Source organism: Rhipicephalus microplus, chromosome 5 (assembly GCF_043290135.1).
Source record: "Rhipicephalus microplus isolate Deutch F79 chromosome 5, USDA_Rmic, whole genome shotgun sequence".
Classification (NCBI taxonomy): Eukaryota; Metazoa; Arthropoda; class Arachnida; order Ixodida; family Ixodidae; genus Rhipicephalus; species Rhipicephalus microplus.
Genome location: NC_134704.1, coordinates 189,708,316 through 189,725,094, shown reverse-complemented (window position 1 = coordinate 189,725,094; position 16,779 = coordinate 189,708,316). Strand labels below are relative to the sequence as shown.

The 16,779-nt window shown below is 45.9% G+C and overlaps 1 protein-coding gene across 1 annotated transcript in view; it reads right to left on the bottom strand.

Moving 5' to 3' along the window:
- The window catches only part of LOC142817615 (uncharacterized), a 36,857-nt gene extending 24,276 nt beyond the window's left edge, over nt 1–12,581 (bottom strand). The window contains exon 1 of the mRNA XM_075894670.1: nt 11,688–12,581. Within this exon, the coding sequence (XP_075750785.1) occupies nt 11,688–12,581 (894 nt within the window). The remainder of the gene's footprint in view (nt 1–11,687) is intronic.
- Between the last annotated feature and the right edge of the window lie 4,198 nt (nt 12,582–16,779).

Here is a 16,779-nt window from a genome sequence, read left to right as displayed (position 1 = left end):
ACCCTCCTTAGGTACAGCCTTTTCCTAAGTCGCCAAGAACCTGTTGATAACATGCTTGTAGCTACGGACGATGAATCTTTCGTCGAAATGAGCTTCGGACACAACGCAGTCTTTTTCAAGTGGTTTGTTAGCGCGAGGGATCGTATGCTCCCAGGCTTTGCGCTATTCATAGTCGGCGGAAGCAGAGAATAAAGATGCTTTCTTCTCTTGTATGAAGGGCCGAAGCATATCCCGCATTGCATCCAGGTGCAAAGCAGTGTCTTTGCTGTTTACTCATCACTTGCATGGCCACATTGGCACGTATTGATCACGAACAAGTTCAGTTGCGGTTTGCTAGCACACGAGCAAGCGACTAAAAGTGCTGGCAAGCGCCCTCAACCGATCGCGGTGGCGACTTGCGCGCCGCTCTACGGCGCAATAAATACCAGCACGCCTCCTTTGAAGGCGCGGCTGGGACGATGCTGACACCTATTTTTCTAGCCACCATACCCGAACGCTTCGACGCGTGGCTTCCGCTCGCTTGGACTGAGGGGAGCGCCGCCAAGCGTTGTAAATGTTATTATTGCTGCAGTGAATGACAATTGGAGGACGCGTTGGTTTCACTAGTCGGTTTCTCTTTTGTGTAGTTAGTGCATTCGAAGCGACAGGCGGGTCGGATGCACTACTTCACAACCCGTTTTCGCCACGTTTCGCTCGTGGCTGCGTTATCGCACGCACCCATGACGTGGACTTATCTCAAGAAGGAAAAATTGTGTGCCAGAGCTTACGCATCTTTCCAGTTTGAATTCCCGGCTGATCCTTGAAAGAAATCACAAGTATAGAAACTGGGCATATAAACGCTCGTTCATGGAGTTTGTGAAGGTTCCATAAAAATAAATCTGAAATGCGGCGCCGTTGTATCTGTTCTGATGCTATAATTCTCAGGCAGCGTGAATTCAACTGTTCGCGCAGTGTCATGTGCCTTCCTTTTTGGGTTAACGCTGCACACATGATGTGATCTTGGAGTGGAATGTTTGTGCGTTTTTCCAGCAAGGAAGACGCGTGGATACAATGCAAGTCATTTTCATGCGTTGTTATTGAATAAAAGCTTAAATGTTCATCTTTTAATCAAATCGAGAGTCTGGGACGTTAAACTCAGAAATTGTTACCAGAACAAATTTTGCGTACCAATACCACATATATCGAGCAGTGCGAACCAAACAAGAAGGCACAATCTGAATTATGAGAACATCTGAATTCACGCTGTCTGAAAACTATTGAATCAGAACATCAACGCCACTGCATTTTATATGTATTCTGGAACTTGATTGATTTGTGGGGTTTAACGTCCCAAAATCACGTATTCTGGAACTTAAAAAAAAGCCATGAACGTGCGTTGGCTCTACTTTTTATACTTGTGCCCCACCGCAGTCGTCTAGTAGCTAAGGTTCTCGGCTGCTAACCCGCAGGTCGCGGGATCGAATCCCGGCTGTAACGGCAGCATTTCTGACGGAGGCGTAAACGTTGTAGTCCCGTGCGCTCAGATTTGGGCGCACGTTAAAGAACCTCAGGTAGTCGAAATTTCTGAAGCCCTCCACTACGGCATCTGTCATAATTATGTGGTGGTTTTGGAAAGTTAAACACAGCATATGAATGCTTTTTATTCGTGTGATTTCTATTCAGCATCAGCTGACTATTCAAATTCGAAAGTAGCGCAAGCTGTCGCCCAAAATGATTCATTGTCCAGATAAGTATATGACAACGAACAACATGGGTGCGCGCGATAATGCAGCTACGTGCGAAGCCTTGCAAAACAGGATTGGAAGTGAATGCATTCGAGCCACTGGTCAGGCAGAATGACAACAGAAATTTACTAGTGAAACTGACGCGCTTTTCATCTATACTTAACAGTAGCAAGCATATCATTTTTTATGTTCATTGCGCTGATCTCAGTCCAAGCAAACGGAGGCCACACGTAGGAGCATTCTCGTTGAAGGTGCTGACGTCAGTACGTCCGTGCGTGCTATCCTTTACCATCCAATTTCACAGGTTGACCTTTCTTCTGCAGTCATCTTCGATTGCATAGCACACCACCTATTGCCCGTGGGCATTGCGAATTGCGAGAACAGAGACTCGCTCGCGACGGGTTTTTCTCGCTTTGACAGATCTATGGGACTGTGGCGGCGGTGACTCGAAAAGATGGGTGGAGAAAAGACCTTCTTGTTTTTGTTTTGAACTTGAAGACCTAGTGTACGTTGGGGACAGTTTCCTGCCGAGGAGTCCACATGAGAAGTGTACGTTGAGGGGCTAGTTAATAAGACATAACTGAAAAAAATATTTCTTCAATCATACTGTTTCTGTTGGTTTCTTTTAGCGCAGCAATACATTTGCAGTTGAGTCGACACGACAGCTTTACCTTAATTGACGCTGCCCAACGTGTCGCGTTCTTCTCATAAGCAGCCACGGCATGTTTCCTATTTCATGTTTGTTGTTGTTTTATTGCATTGTGCAATAATGCAAGCTTTCAAGACCCACCACATTTACTCAACAACCTCAGGTCGTATGAAACTTCTGTACACTCCAAGTACAAATTTTTGCAATTGTTTTCACTTTTGGGCAAAATACGTTTTTTAGTAGTTCTTGTATATTCATAAATTGGTGTGTGTGGTTAGCATTGAATATGTGAGACAGCCAGCTATGATTGCATCTGTACTTTAGATTGCCCTGCACCAATTTGCAAAAAAAAACGTTACGAATGTAATTAGGCAAAAGTGTGTACGCTGCACCGGACAAAATCGTTACACAGAAAATAGTCTTGAGTACACATCATAAAACGACACGACACGTCCTTCTATGGCCAGAGCGAAAAACACAAAGACTTCTTTATATTGTGCGCCCCACAAGCAAACCTTGCTGCCACACCACACGAAATCACGCCCATTCTCTTCTTCCTTCGTGGTGATGTCTCGATGTCGTCGGTGGCGCTACATATCTCCTGTCCCTAGTTAAAAGCATGGTCTGCAAACAAAATTAGTACTGCCAGAAAACTCGGCGAGTTGCAGTAGTACCTGTACCGACGAGAACGCATGCAAGTGGGATAGGATGGAGCCATGCAACTGTGGGAGTAGTATCTCAGTAGGCTGGCTTATGTCGTTCCAGTGTAATGGTGTAAGGATTGCCATGAACTTCCACGAGATATGGCTACTCGTGTTTCTCTAGTACGGGCAATAGGCTGAAGTAGTGTGTACGGGGAGCAGGGTTGAGCAAAGCGCAAAAACACCTGTGTTCCATTGGTGAGATTGAATGTTGTGTACGGTGCGCATTCTAGAATAGGACGTGTCCAAAAGGTTAAAGATCCCGGAAGAGGTCTCAAAGAGGATATACATAGTCGTGAGTAGACCGATCTGCCGACGGTGGTTCTGGGGAGAATAAGCCACTGGGTAGACGTAGCGGAGTACCGTAGACGAGCTCCACACTCGAGCACCCGAAGCCCGATTCTAGTGCGCACCGGGTATCCAGAAGTACCAGTGGCAGACGTTGAACCCATTGTGATGGTGGGCTGTGGTAGTCAGCGCCCCTTTGTGTTGTGGAGTAGACAACACAAACAGTAAACAATAGCAAAAACGTCGAGTATACGTTGTTGCTTGACGTCAACAATGAGGATATAGTTGGTGAGAAAATCACCACAGATAATGGCAGAAGCATCATCGGCGACTATGAACAGCCAGCGAAATGACCTTCGTAGTCCCAGGGTAAGTGTGAGCGAGCGTTGTAGAAATACTGGAATGCGTGTTCTATTCAAGGGCTTGCGAGACGCTAGTGCGAAAGTTTTTACACTCTAAATGGTGTACAACAGGAAAAGCACCCACATAAACACTCTTTTCCTGGAACAGGTGTACGCAGGAAAAGCACCCACATAAGCACCCACATAAACAATCTCATTTTGAAATTTGAGGTGTTCGTGAATAAAACCCCGACAAAACACCCCGCATACACCCTTATATATGGGGTGTTATGATAAGGCTACAAATACACGACATTTTTGGGCAGTTCTTTATACTGTTAGTGTACAATAACCAGCTTGATAGCAGCAAGGCTTCTACTACAAGCTGCTTGCGAGTCTAGTAATGAATCGAAGCAGGAACTAACGTGGCCAAAACGCAGTTTTCATCGATAAAGCACGCAAACTACTATATGACGGAAGACACAACAGGATCCCCGCTTGTCCAATAAAGTAAGCGCCAATCCTCTTGTATCTGTTCCTTTCATATGGGTGTGTCATTTGCGTGGTTAGTCAACACACACAACGTGCACTAACTTGCCTGAACAAAGTAATGTTTCGCACATTGGCATGGCCTTTCATGGAACTCTCCTCCCCTCCATCCTATCCCCCGTAAGATCGAAGCTTTTAAAGCTGGAGGTAAAACGTCCGCCCCCTGCAAAAGAACCCATTTGCACAATTGTTTAGCCATAACCACCACGTAAACAGGCCATCAGGTCCCTTAAAACGAACATTCACGTTATGTATTTTAGCAGGCACGTTTTATTTAATTACTGTAGCGAATATTCATCTTAGTGTGTCCTAAATGAGCGTCATGAATTTTAGGAAGAGTACACCTTCGATAAAGTAAAATGCAGAATAAAGACATTTCAATGACCTTGATCCAGCCTTTCTCACCATGACGGGAGCCTTGTTGACTAAATCGCGAACAAACCTCTCCTCAGGGGAGCTGAAACGCATTCTCCAGTTTTATCTCTCTTTTTTGTGGATCGGCTTGTTTTATTTTATGTTACTTCCCGAGCAGACGTGTTTCAGTTAAAGCTTCTACTTTGTAGGTAGTGGGAAATCAACATTGATGAAATATTTTCAGCCGCGGTCTTGTTCCGAAGACTGCAAGCTAAGTACAAATATAATGTCGCGACATGAAGATAGAAGTAGTATTTAACGGTTTGAGAAAGTAGCAGCAGGTCGCAGTTGTTGTTGTTGTTGTTGTTGTTTCCCTGTGCAAATGGCTCGTACCCAAAGAAGGGGATTGGCCGATTATAAGTTGAATTTGCCCTAAACTTTCAGCATTGCGCCATGCCTACAAAACTTTTCTAATTTAATTTTGATTTGAAATACCGATATCAAGTTCGCAGAAAAAAAAAGAAGAAAAATGGTGAGACAGTAATTTAGCAAGAAAATCGTTTAGTCGCAGTGATGTATTCTTGAACGGCGAATAAAACATCCCTGTGGCTGAAACCCAGTGTAGAGGCTCCAAATGAAAGAAGATCAGGTTGTGATAGTTGCAAGCCCAGTCTTTGAACAGGTGGTGCTAGTATGCTTTGCCTGAATAAATCGAAACGGCGACAATGTAATAAAAAATGACTGATCGTTTCCTTTTGATTACGGTAAATGCACATAGGGGAGGTGAGTATGCCTGATATATGCAAGTAAAAATTGAGGGAGGTAACGCGGCAACGAAATTTCGTGATGAGAACTTCCATCATCCTTGAAATAGTCAGTTCACTGCGCCAGGGAAATAAACAAGGTCAGTCTTTTTATTCACCACGCGCCAGGGCGTTCCTTTTCTTTCTCGTTATTGCTTGCTGCATAAAAGCGTGCAGATGCATGTATGCGCTGTTGTCGTCATCTTCCTAGCAACATGCAGGTGGCAATATGTTCTCATCGAATAGTGTGACGGCGGCCGATCCATGCAATGTTGCCAGGAGCAATATCTTTGCCAAAATGTAAGTGCTGATAAAATATAGCCTGCGTGACCATGAATGCGCAGTCCGTAAAGACAAATGGAGCTACGCAAAAGCCACCAGCTTCGCTTTTTTACCAGTATTCACAACATTAGGTCGGTAATCGTGCGCTAAATATTGCTCCTGACTATTACAAATGCGCGCTCTGACTAGCAGCTCGTGCTGGCCGCGCTGTACCTTCACAATGTTCACTGCGATTCAGATGCACTGTTAAATTTCGAGTATAGCGCAACAAATCGCTGCCACACAAAAAAAAAACGGTGCCCGCGCAACCAGTAGAGGGCTGAAGCTAGCGTTGAAACATCTAGCCGGTGTGAGAAGGCCACCGGCGAAATTAAGTTTCGGCGCCTAGGCAACCTCGGCTGCCCGAGATTACTGCACGCGCGCAGTGGGCGGAGAGCGCGGGCCGAGGAACGGCGTCGTGTTACATGTCATTGCTGCGCTTGGGAAATACCCTCTCATGTGCGTGTGTGCGCTACGCGTAGCTTCTCGATCGGTAGATGTATTGGTGGGTGTTTAGTTTGAAGTGTGTCTTCGCTCTGTGCTCAACCTGTGTGTTCTGCCAGTGCTGCTTATTGCGAAAATGCATCATACTGAAGGCTGGTATTGCGGACTCATAATGTGAGACACTCGAAGTGAAATAGTGAGTACCGCTCTCGCGTTGTTCTGTTCAGTGCTTTGTTAACTGCGAGAGCACAAGAATAATGCCTTCAAACATTTTGGTTTTGAACTAGTTGATGACAAATCACCATTTGTTTACTTAGCGAGAATATTTGGCCGAACTGTTTCACCGGGATGACGGAGAAGTGTGATTGTGAGCAAGTTCTTTTTTTGTTAGTTTGGATTGTTTGGAGTACAAAGGAGAGTGAGCATGCGCGAATGTGGTTTAGCGAAGAGCTTGAACTGATTTTTACGGTGTTTTTTATTGGCATCGGTGCTTAACGGGGCCCGCTCGTGATGAACATCAATTTTGGTTTACTAATAATATATGCATGGGGTCGGCGCCTGTTTGCTCTAACCCCTGTATTCAAAAACGCTGCTTGGCTGGAGATCTTGTCTTGCCACCGACTTCAATACAGCACAAACGCGTTTCGGCCGCTTTGTCTTAAGGTGGTGCCAAGGCAGCACAAACGCACATATGCATTGTGAACGCCCTGCATTGAAAGCGGTTTTAGGTCAAGTTCAAGTCAAGTAGCTTTTCTGAATACGGAGTAAAGCATTAAGACGCATATGCTTGGGCATGTTAGTAGTTCATTTGCCCTCTATCTTTTTTTATTGCACAAAAAGACGGAGTACGAAAAACAAGAGCACACTGTAAAAAATATTACACCCTAAAAAGTGTAAGACGGGTGTAAGAATTAAAAGCACTCTTGTTAACATCCTTTTTAAACCCCCTTTTTAAAGTTTGAGGTGTTCGTGAATAAAAAACTCTCAAAATACACCATTTACACCATTATATTTGGAGTGTTACGAACACGGCTACAAATGATTGATGGATACGTGGGGCTTAACGTCCCAAAACCACCATATCATTATGAGAGACGCCGTAGTAGAGGGCTCCAGAAATTTTGACCACTGAGGGTTGTTTAACGTGCACCCAGATCTGAGCACACGTGCTCACAAGGCTATAAATGCACGACATTTTCGGGCAGTTTTGCTTGTACTGTTAGTATACGTTAACTATTTTTTTGATTTGATTGATTGATATGTGGGGTTTAACGTCCCAAAACCACTTCATGATTATGAGAGACGCCGTAGTGGAGGGCTCCGGAAATTTTGACCACCTGGGGTTCTTTAACGTGCACCCAAATCTGAGCACACGGGCCTACAACATTTCCGCCTCCATCGGAAATGCAGCCGCCGCAGCCGGGATTCGAACCCGCGCCATGCGGGTCAGCAGCCGAGTACCTTAGCCACTAGACCACCGCGGCGGGGCTAACTATCTTTTTTACAAGCAAGGCTGCTACTACTAGCTGCTTCCGGGTCTAGTAATCAATCGAAGCAGGAAGTAATGTGACCGAAACGCAGTTTTCATAGATAAAGCACGCAACCTACAATAAGACGGAAGTTACAATAGGAGCGCCGCTTGTCCACGAGAGCAAGGGCCAATTCTCCTGTATCTGTTTCTTTTATCTGTGTCATTTGTGTGATTCGTCAACAGTTAAAAAGTGCACTGATTTGCCTCAACAAGGTAATATGCGCACATTGGTGTAGCCATGCACGGAACACTCCTCTCTCCCCTGTTCTCATAAGTTCGGAGCTTTTAAAGCTGGAGATAAAACGTCCACCACCTGCAAAAAACAACAACAGCACAGTTGTTTAGCCACCACCACGTCAACAGACCATCAGGTCCCTTAAAAACGAACACTGACCTCATGTATTTTCAGCAGGCTCGTTTTATTTATTTACTTTAGCGAATGTTTCTCTTCACGTGTCCTTAAAAGTGCGTCATGGAAATTAGGAAGTGGACACTGACCTTAAAGAAAAATGCAGAATAAGGACATTGCGGTGACCTTGACGCAGCCTTGCTCACAATGACGGCAGCCTTGTTGACTCAATTGCGAACAAAGCTCTCCTCAGGGGAGCCGAAACGCATTCTCTAGTTCTCTCTCTCTCTTTTTTGTGGATCCTCTTTTTTTAATTTGTGTAACTTCCCTAGCAGACGTGCTTCAGTCAAAGCCTTGACTTTGTAGGTAGTGAGAGAACAACATTAATGAAATATTTTCCGCCGATGTTGCAATGTTACAATGTTTTTACCGAAATGGCCGTGCTGATAAAATATCGCCTGCGTGACCTTGAATGTGCAGTCCCTAAAGATCCACGGAGCTGAGAAAAAAGCTTCAGCTTAGCTTTTTTACCAGTATTCACTACTTTAGGTGAATACTGATAAAATGCGCATTCTGACTAGTAGCTCGTTCTGGCCGCACTACACCGTCACAATGTTCACTGCAATTCAGATGCACTGCTAAAGAACGAGTATAACGCAACAGATCACTGCCAAAAAAAAGCAGCGCCTGCGCTATCAGTAGAGGGCCGGAGCTAGCGTTAAACCGCATCTAGCCGGTCTGAGAGCGCACCGACGCCATGAAGTATCGTCGTCTAGACAACCTTGGCTGCCCGGTATCTAGCGCGCACGGGCGCAGAGCGCGGGAAATGGACCGGCATCGTGACAGAACACCTACCAGTTTAGAGAACGAAAACTGTACCTTTGGGCTGTTGTATCAAAATAACATGGAAATACGTAGCGGCGGCGTGCTGAATTGCAATACCGCCAGGCCAGATGGCGCTGGTAGTACAATAATCATCAATAAACAGTCGCATGTTTTTTTTTTTTTTTGCTGCAGGTAAAGGGGTTCGCGGTTGGTTCAAACTGCTCGCTTCCTCTGCTTTTTTTTCGTAGATAAATTGCGTTTCGAGTCTGTAATTATCGCCTGGTGACCTAGCTGGCCTCGACTGGCAATAACAACGTCAATCAAGTAAGGTTTGCATCGTTTATTTCGAGTGTCTAAGCCGGTACAATCAATGTATACTGTTGGGTCCAAACAAAACAAGTCACTCATACATATCGATAGCTTTCAATCCATGTGTGAAGACTCTTGAAAGGTAACAAGCATATGCATATAGCTGAACATCGAGATCGCTGTATGAACGTCGCTCTCATTGTGTTGCGGCGCTCGAATTTAATAGTGTGGCTTTAGGACAAGCGTCCGATTTTGCCATCAGATGCGGCGCTTGCCCTGTAGGGTTGATCTTGAAGTGAAGTGAATGTATGATGTCGAATCGGGGAGGAAACTTGCACATTGCCGATAGATAGCTCGTGCAGTGAGAGCAATGTAGTTTTGCAAAATTTTTTAAATAGGCAATGGCGGATGCATGCTCTTCTGAATTTTTTTCGCCTTGCATTGATACTTTGAGTACTCCACAATTGTGCAATGTCGTGTCGACAGGGTAGGCACTAGTTTTAATTCTAAGCCGTGAGCCCCTATCATAGGTGATATGTATTTAGGTGATGGGCTTAAAATATTTCAGGCTTACTACATTTATTGTTAGAGTTAAGTTACACAGTTACAGCTAGAATTCCTAGTCGCAAGTAATGACCGGACTACTGAGTATGCAGTGAACATGTATGCTAAAGAAACACTTATGAGGTGTGTGCCTACAGATCGAAAATACCCAATTCTAAGAAAATGAGCTTTAGGCATGCATTGTACAATTTTGTTGGTTCTCTTAGAGTACACTATCTGCTCAGTTCTGAGCACAATCTCTTCTTTGCATAAACATATCGACAGAACTTGAGCAAGCAAGCAAGCACTCCTGAAAGCAAGCACTCCTGAAATCAATTGCAATTGCATCTTGCAAGCAAGCACTCCTGAAATCAATTGGTGGTACATGATGTGAATCTGTCCGAATACTCGGTCAGAAGAGGTCACATTTATTACACACTTGTTATTTTAGAAAATTGAAATTGCTCCAGCCACAGTTCAAATAGAGTCCGACGTTTCGAGACCGACTCGGTCCCTTCCTCAGGGGGTGACTGTCTTGGTCATGGAAGTGTCGTCGCGTCGTGTTCTCTCACCACGGCTCCGGCTTTCCCTTTCCACCACGTTTCAGAGACCGTGAACGTACACCGAAGGCATTGTTCCCAGCGAGCGGTTCACGTTGGCAGGCGTATGCTGAATGTGCCAAGACTCGAGCAAGAGCCTCTTTCCCAAATTCCGTTCTGTTTCAATAACAGAAGCGCCGTCTAAGTCAATTTTATGGTCGTGCTTCTCGCAGTGCTCCGCCAGAGCGCTACGTTGCACTTCCATCTTCCTGACGTCGTTCTTGTGTTGGCGCATTCTTTCCGGGAAACACTTGCTCTCGCCTATGTAGCAGGCTGGACACCCAGAACACGGCACTTTGTAGACAACGCCCGGGTGTAGCTCCGTCGGAGGTCGGTCTTTTGGCCGCGGTAGCAAGCGAGCGAGCGTCGAAACAGGTTTATGGATTACCGTGACCCCGGCTTTTCCTAGGACTCTCGAGAGCTGTTCACTTATGCCCGGCACATATGGAATGGCGACGCGGTTGTTTGGCGCCTTCGTTTTTCTCGTGTGCGGTGGTGTGGCCAGGGCGGAACGGGGGTCGGGCGGTGTGTCGCTTGCAGGTGTCTTTCCGCGGTGCGGTGGTTGTCGTCTCGACAAACGGCGTGACGCCCGGCCGATGAACGCTTCTGTGTAGCCATTCCTTCGTGGCTCGGCGACAATCCTCTTTTCTTCTTTCTTCCTCTCACCCTCCGACGTGCAGATTACTCGTGCACGTGAAAGGAGTGCCGAAACCACTGAAGCTTTGTGGGCAGTTGGATGACAGGACGCAAATTGCAAATACCTGCCGGTGTGAGTTGGCTTTCTATACACCGAAAAGGGCATGCGCTCGCCCTGTCGTCTGACTAAAACACCGAGAAACGGAAGCGCCCCGTCTCGCTCTCGTTCCACCGTGAACTGTATCGCTTGGTCGATGGAGTTTAGATGTTCGAGGAAGCTGTCTACTGCTGCCTTCTTTATTATGCAAAAACAGTCATGCACGTACCTCACAAATACTTTCGGCCTGTCAATAAAGGAGCTCAGTGCCGTCTCTTCTATGTGTTCCATTGTGAGGTTCGCAGCCGTAACGGAGATCGCCGCTCCCATCGCGGTCCCGCTGGCTTGTCTGTAGAAGCTCCCGTTGACGCTGAAATACGTCCCCTTGAGGCAGTATTCTAGTAGGCGACACAGTTCGTCGACGCCCAGGCAGGTTCTTTCATCCAAGAGCTCGTCTTGGTTCAACGCTGCTCGTGCGCTAGATACCGCTAGTGCTACGGGCACACTGGTGAACAGGGACACGACGTCGAACGAGACGAAGCACTCATCGCTGCTCTTGGTCACATCTCTCATGCGCTCCAAGAAGTGGCTGGCGTCGCGTATGTGGGTCGGTGTTTGCCCCACGAGCGGCGCGAGAGTCCGGTGGAGATACTTGGACAGCGCCCGGAGTGGAGATGTTGTAAAATCCACGATAGGACGGAGCGGAACTGTGGGCTTGTGGGTCTTGGGAAGCCCGTAAAATCCTGGTGCAGAGCCGTTCCGGCAGATGAGCTGGAGGTATGTGTTTCTCGCCTTCGGGTGCGCTTTAAAGATATCCGCCAGGAGCTTGTTCATTTCCCTTTGGACACTTGGTGTGGGGTCCTTCGTCAGCTTTTCGTAGGCCGGACTGTCCAGCAGGTCTCGCACCTTGTCGTTGTATGCCTCCCTGTCGAGCAGGACCATTGCGTTCCCTTTGTCGGCCGGGAGGATGACAACCTTATCATCATTTCGGAGCGCATGGATCGCCTTGCACTCCTCTCTCGACAGGTTGTGCTCACGGCGCTTTCCTATTTTTGATAGTACGCCGATGGCCTTGAGACGCACGTTCTCCCGAATGCCGCTGTCGAGTCGCCTTATGCCTTCCTCCGTAGCTGCGATGATCTTCGGCAGTGACGGACGTGTCGTGGTCGTGTTGAAGTTGTGTCCCTTTGCCAGCACGCTGTGCTCTGTCGGGGAGAGTTGTTTGGAGGACAGATTGACGACGAAATTCTCGTTGTCAGGACTGTAGTGGTGTTTTTCTCCTTGAAGCGTCGCAAGCTTACTATTGTGGGTCGCTTGTTGTTTCTGCGCAGTTGTTGCAGCCACATTTCGTGCGAACTCCTCCAGTGACGGAAAGATGTCGGGCAGTCGATGTTGAAGTTGCCGTCGTAGAAAGAACAGGTCTAATTCCTTCTTCTTGATGACGCTGTGGCACTCATGGATTCGGGCGTTTAGTAGCCGCCGTTCAGCTTGTGCGATGATCTTGTTGCCCGCCGCCATGTGCACCAGGCGCTTGAGCTGAAGGCTTCGTGGTATCACGTTCCTCTCCCGACAGGTCCTCGTGAAGTCGAGATGGTTGCGGTAGGTCGTGACGCCGCACTTGTTATTGTTTTCTTTTTCAGTATACTTGTGCTTTAAACCTGAAGTTGTTTTCTCCCTGCTAGTTTGAGAGGTAAGGACTTGAAATACGTACTATCTTGCAGTGAGGCTTTGAAAAAGTCGAGACTATGTTTGTTTCAACTACCAGTGCGAAGTCCTAGATTTTTTAAGATCGTAGAGCACATACTTTCACTTCGTAGTGGTAGACACCATCGTTATGACAACTTAATTTATACAGAAGCAGATGCCCTCCAAGAAATCTCGGACGTTTCTCTGCTATATGAAAAAAAACAGTACCACAAGCAATGAACCCAAGCTTGCTCTTCCCAACAGCAATCACGTTTTTGAGGAAGCTGTGCTGCAAGTGCTCACCACCTTTATGATTTATTAATTTAGGAGCCCATTGAACATATGTGCAAAGCTAAAGCAACAGAGTGCAGCCTTATGAGCTTTGGCGCATCGTTTTGTAAACTTGTATGAGCTAAACAGAGTTATTTAAGACTAAACAGTTCTGGGTGTTGTTCGTAAAGTGTCACAAGGCACAATTATATGTCGAAAAGCCTGTTAATGCCCCTCACTGCTGGGGTGTTGATTTTGCAAATAATAATTTCTGACAATTCACATGCCAACTATAAAGCGATCATGAGTCATGCAGTAGTGGGCAAATTTAGATCAATTCTGGCTTCCAGGGTTTCAGAAAAATGACACTATAGCGTAACAGGAGACAAGACTGCTTGTCGAAACATTTGCTCTGACACCTTATGTAAACAGGTTTTTTATATTTTGAAGCTTCCATCTTTTAACGGTCAGTTTACTTCACCTGCACCAATCGAAACTGGTTCACAGCTGTGCACGAGAAGTTCAGAACTTGTGCAGCACGAGTTGCGCAGTGTGGCATCACAGGTGAGTGACAAGGTCCCGACAAGGTGGAAACCTTATTGTTGTTCGCTTAATTTAATGAGGTGCAAACATCGTGGCAAAACACGCCGCATTTGCAGAGGTGGGTACAGTATCTACGCCTAATGCTATGTTGTTTATTAAGCTGTGCGTGTGGCTGCACCAAACCAGCACCGTCAGAGCAGAAGGTAAAGAAAAGTCATGAACTAGTTTTCGTGCTGCACCTCTCCTGTGCTTTTTGAAATGAATAGTACGATTTAGAAGATGTCATTGCTGCGCCACTGAAACGAATGGCGAGGGGCAGCACTTTGTAGAATGGATCGTGTTGTGCAGGCGAATCGAACAATTCCTTAAGCACACAAGCGTCTTAGCGTTTCACCCCCATCAAAATATGGCCACGGTGGCTGGGATTAAACAGTGTGTTGTTGAGCTCAGAAGTGCCACACAATCTAACTAATTGTGTTACAGTTTCTACATTATTGAAATATAGACTCCATGCCATGGTAGATAGCCAATGCTTGTGGCCAATCTAAAGCACCCCTCCACGATATGCGCGTAAAGCATTGACAAATACAGCATTACATGTGTGAGGTTCGAGATGACCTGTTGTAGTCGACATTCGGGGGTAGTCATTCTGTCTTTGCATGGCAGCCTGGAGAAACAGGTAACATCACCATAGATAAATGTATGTATCCAATGAATAATCAATGCATGAAAATATCTAAAGTAAGCAAATAAACTCAGTTAACCAGTAAACAGCAGTATTTTATACATATATGTAACGGTACCTCATAACACGTGTATCACTCAGGGGTGCTTCTTCTCAAGGCATTTCATGTAGCAGGTTCCTTGCCCATTGTACACAGCTGCTTCTATGTCAGGTAGGCCAGGGGGCTGTGGCAGAAAAAGAAGTATTTCTTATTCATGTGTCGCTTTCTTTGTCACACTATAGCGAAACCAGACCCACAATTATGTGATGTTTCTCAAACGTGACTGCGTTAAAGTATTAACCAGTAGGTTTTTTCCACTAATATATGGGCTAGATATGAAGACACGTGCCAGGCGACAGGGACCTATTTGCCTTCTTTCATCGCAACGGCCTGGTTGGTGTTACCTGGTGATAGAATTTCAGAATGAACTATTGAGTCAGCGACTCGATCCCATGTGAAGCCACGCCGCAAGTAACGCACCTTTTTCCGGTTACAGATTGAGACATTGAACAATTTTAAAATTTAATATTGCAATGCGCTGCCACAGGGTGACGCCTACGCAGTCATTGGCAAAAAACACATATGTTGAAATGAACTAACTGGACCCGCAAACAACCGTCCTTAAAAAACTGAAGTGGTTTTTACTCATCAGCGCGGGCTTGCAACGGGTGTTCATCCGATGAAAGCTTTGACAGTCCTTTCGTTCCCCGGATGTCACCTAATTTCTCTTCGCGAAAGCATTAGAACGAGTCAAAATAAACAGAACGAGAAAGAGTGTGTCGGTCGGCAGAGGCGCGACATATTTACAGCGAAGCGAAACAGTCCGAGACACATTTGAACGTACCGCGAGCCGTTAGCTGCCGTTGCAACCGTTGGCCGCCGCAAACTTTGAAGTGAGAATAATGATGTCAATAGGCTGCTGATGACCTCGAGTGAGCTTGAGCAAAAACTATTACAAAAAATTGATGACGCAGAACATATTTAGGAAAACTACTTGCTTGAAGAACAAGTTGTTTTTATGTGTAGCGGCAAACAAAAATGTAGTACTTGATAATTTTAAAATTAAAACTCGGCCCCGACGAGGGCGTGCCTACAAGAAACTGCAATAGCGCGAGCGATGAGAGAAGTTAGTGAATTCATTCTGGGTGTTTGAAGCAAAAACGCGCCGCTGTTGATTTTTTCACCCCCTACAGGTGATCACTTGAACTTGAGAGTTTCCGGGGCCTGGCATCGTCTTACATGTCAATGCGTATGCTGGCGAAAATCCCTGCTGTGTGTGTGCGTGTGGTGCGCGTGGGTTCTCGATCGGTAGAGTTTATTAGTCGGTGTTTAGTTTGAAATGTGCCTGCACTCTGTGCTCGACCTGTGTGTTCTCTCAGTGCTGATAATTGCGAAGGTGCACCATTTTGAAGACAGGACCTGCGGATTCATATTGTGGAGCACTCAAAGTGAATTAGTGAGTACCGCTCTCACCTTTTCCGTTTAGCCCTTTGTTAACTGCGTGAGCACGAGAATAACGCCTTCAAACGATTTTGTTTTCAACTAGTTGATGAGAAATCAGCATTTGTTTATTTAGCGAGAATATTTGTCCTAGCTGTTTAACAGGGATGATGGCGAAGTGTGATTGTGCGCAAGTTCTTTAGTCTGCTTGTTTAGATTGTTTGGAGTACAAAGCAGAGTGAGCGCGTGCCGCTGAGGCTCAGCAAAGACATTGAACAGATTTTTGCGGTGCTCTTTGTTGGCAGCCGTGTTTAACGGGGCCCGCTCGTGATGCACATAAATTTTAGTTTACTGATTATTACTTTTCTGGGGACGGCGCCTATTAGCTCTAAGCATCAACCGTATCTAAGACGCTTGGGCTTGTTGGTAGTTCATTTACTCTCATTTTTTCTTATTGCACTAAAAGACCAAGAACGGAAAACATGGGCGCGGTGTTCATGTCGTTCTTTTCAGCCATTTCTCGTTTTGTGCGGTAACACTACCGTGATAACTCGGGTCTATGCACCGGGTGACAACACAGCATATTGCTTCGCGTTAGGTGCGCCTATCGAAGTTTCCCTACTTGCTAATACATTCAATTTCGTTAAATTCGTCTTCACCGATATTTTAGTTCACGCACAACGTAGCGTGACACTGCCGACAGCCGTGCCTGCGTAGCGGATCGAGCACTGAAGCTGGACTTTTGTTTGAGCAGACCTTTCGTCTGTGTGTGTGGTCAAATTGCCTACTTGAGCAGTGCAAACGCTTGTTTGAACATAACTGCTAACGTTCGAACACATTTTATTCAGATTGTTTTCATCATGTGTAACGTTCAAAATATTCTTGTTATTCAGAGTTCAGGAAGGAGTTATGCTTTCTCAGCCTGCCAGCAGAATTGAAACAAATGGCCCTAATTTACCAATATGCAATGGTCATTGAGTAAAAGCAACAGGGTCACTTTATTCTAAATTTCCCAGCCAATTTGGCGGCTATATAGCAAATGTGTTTGAAAA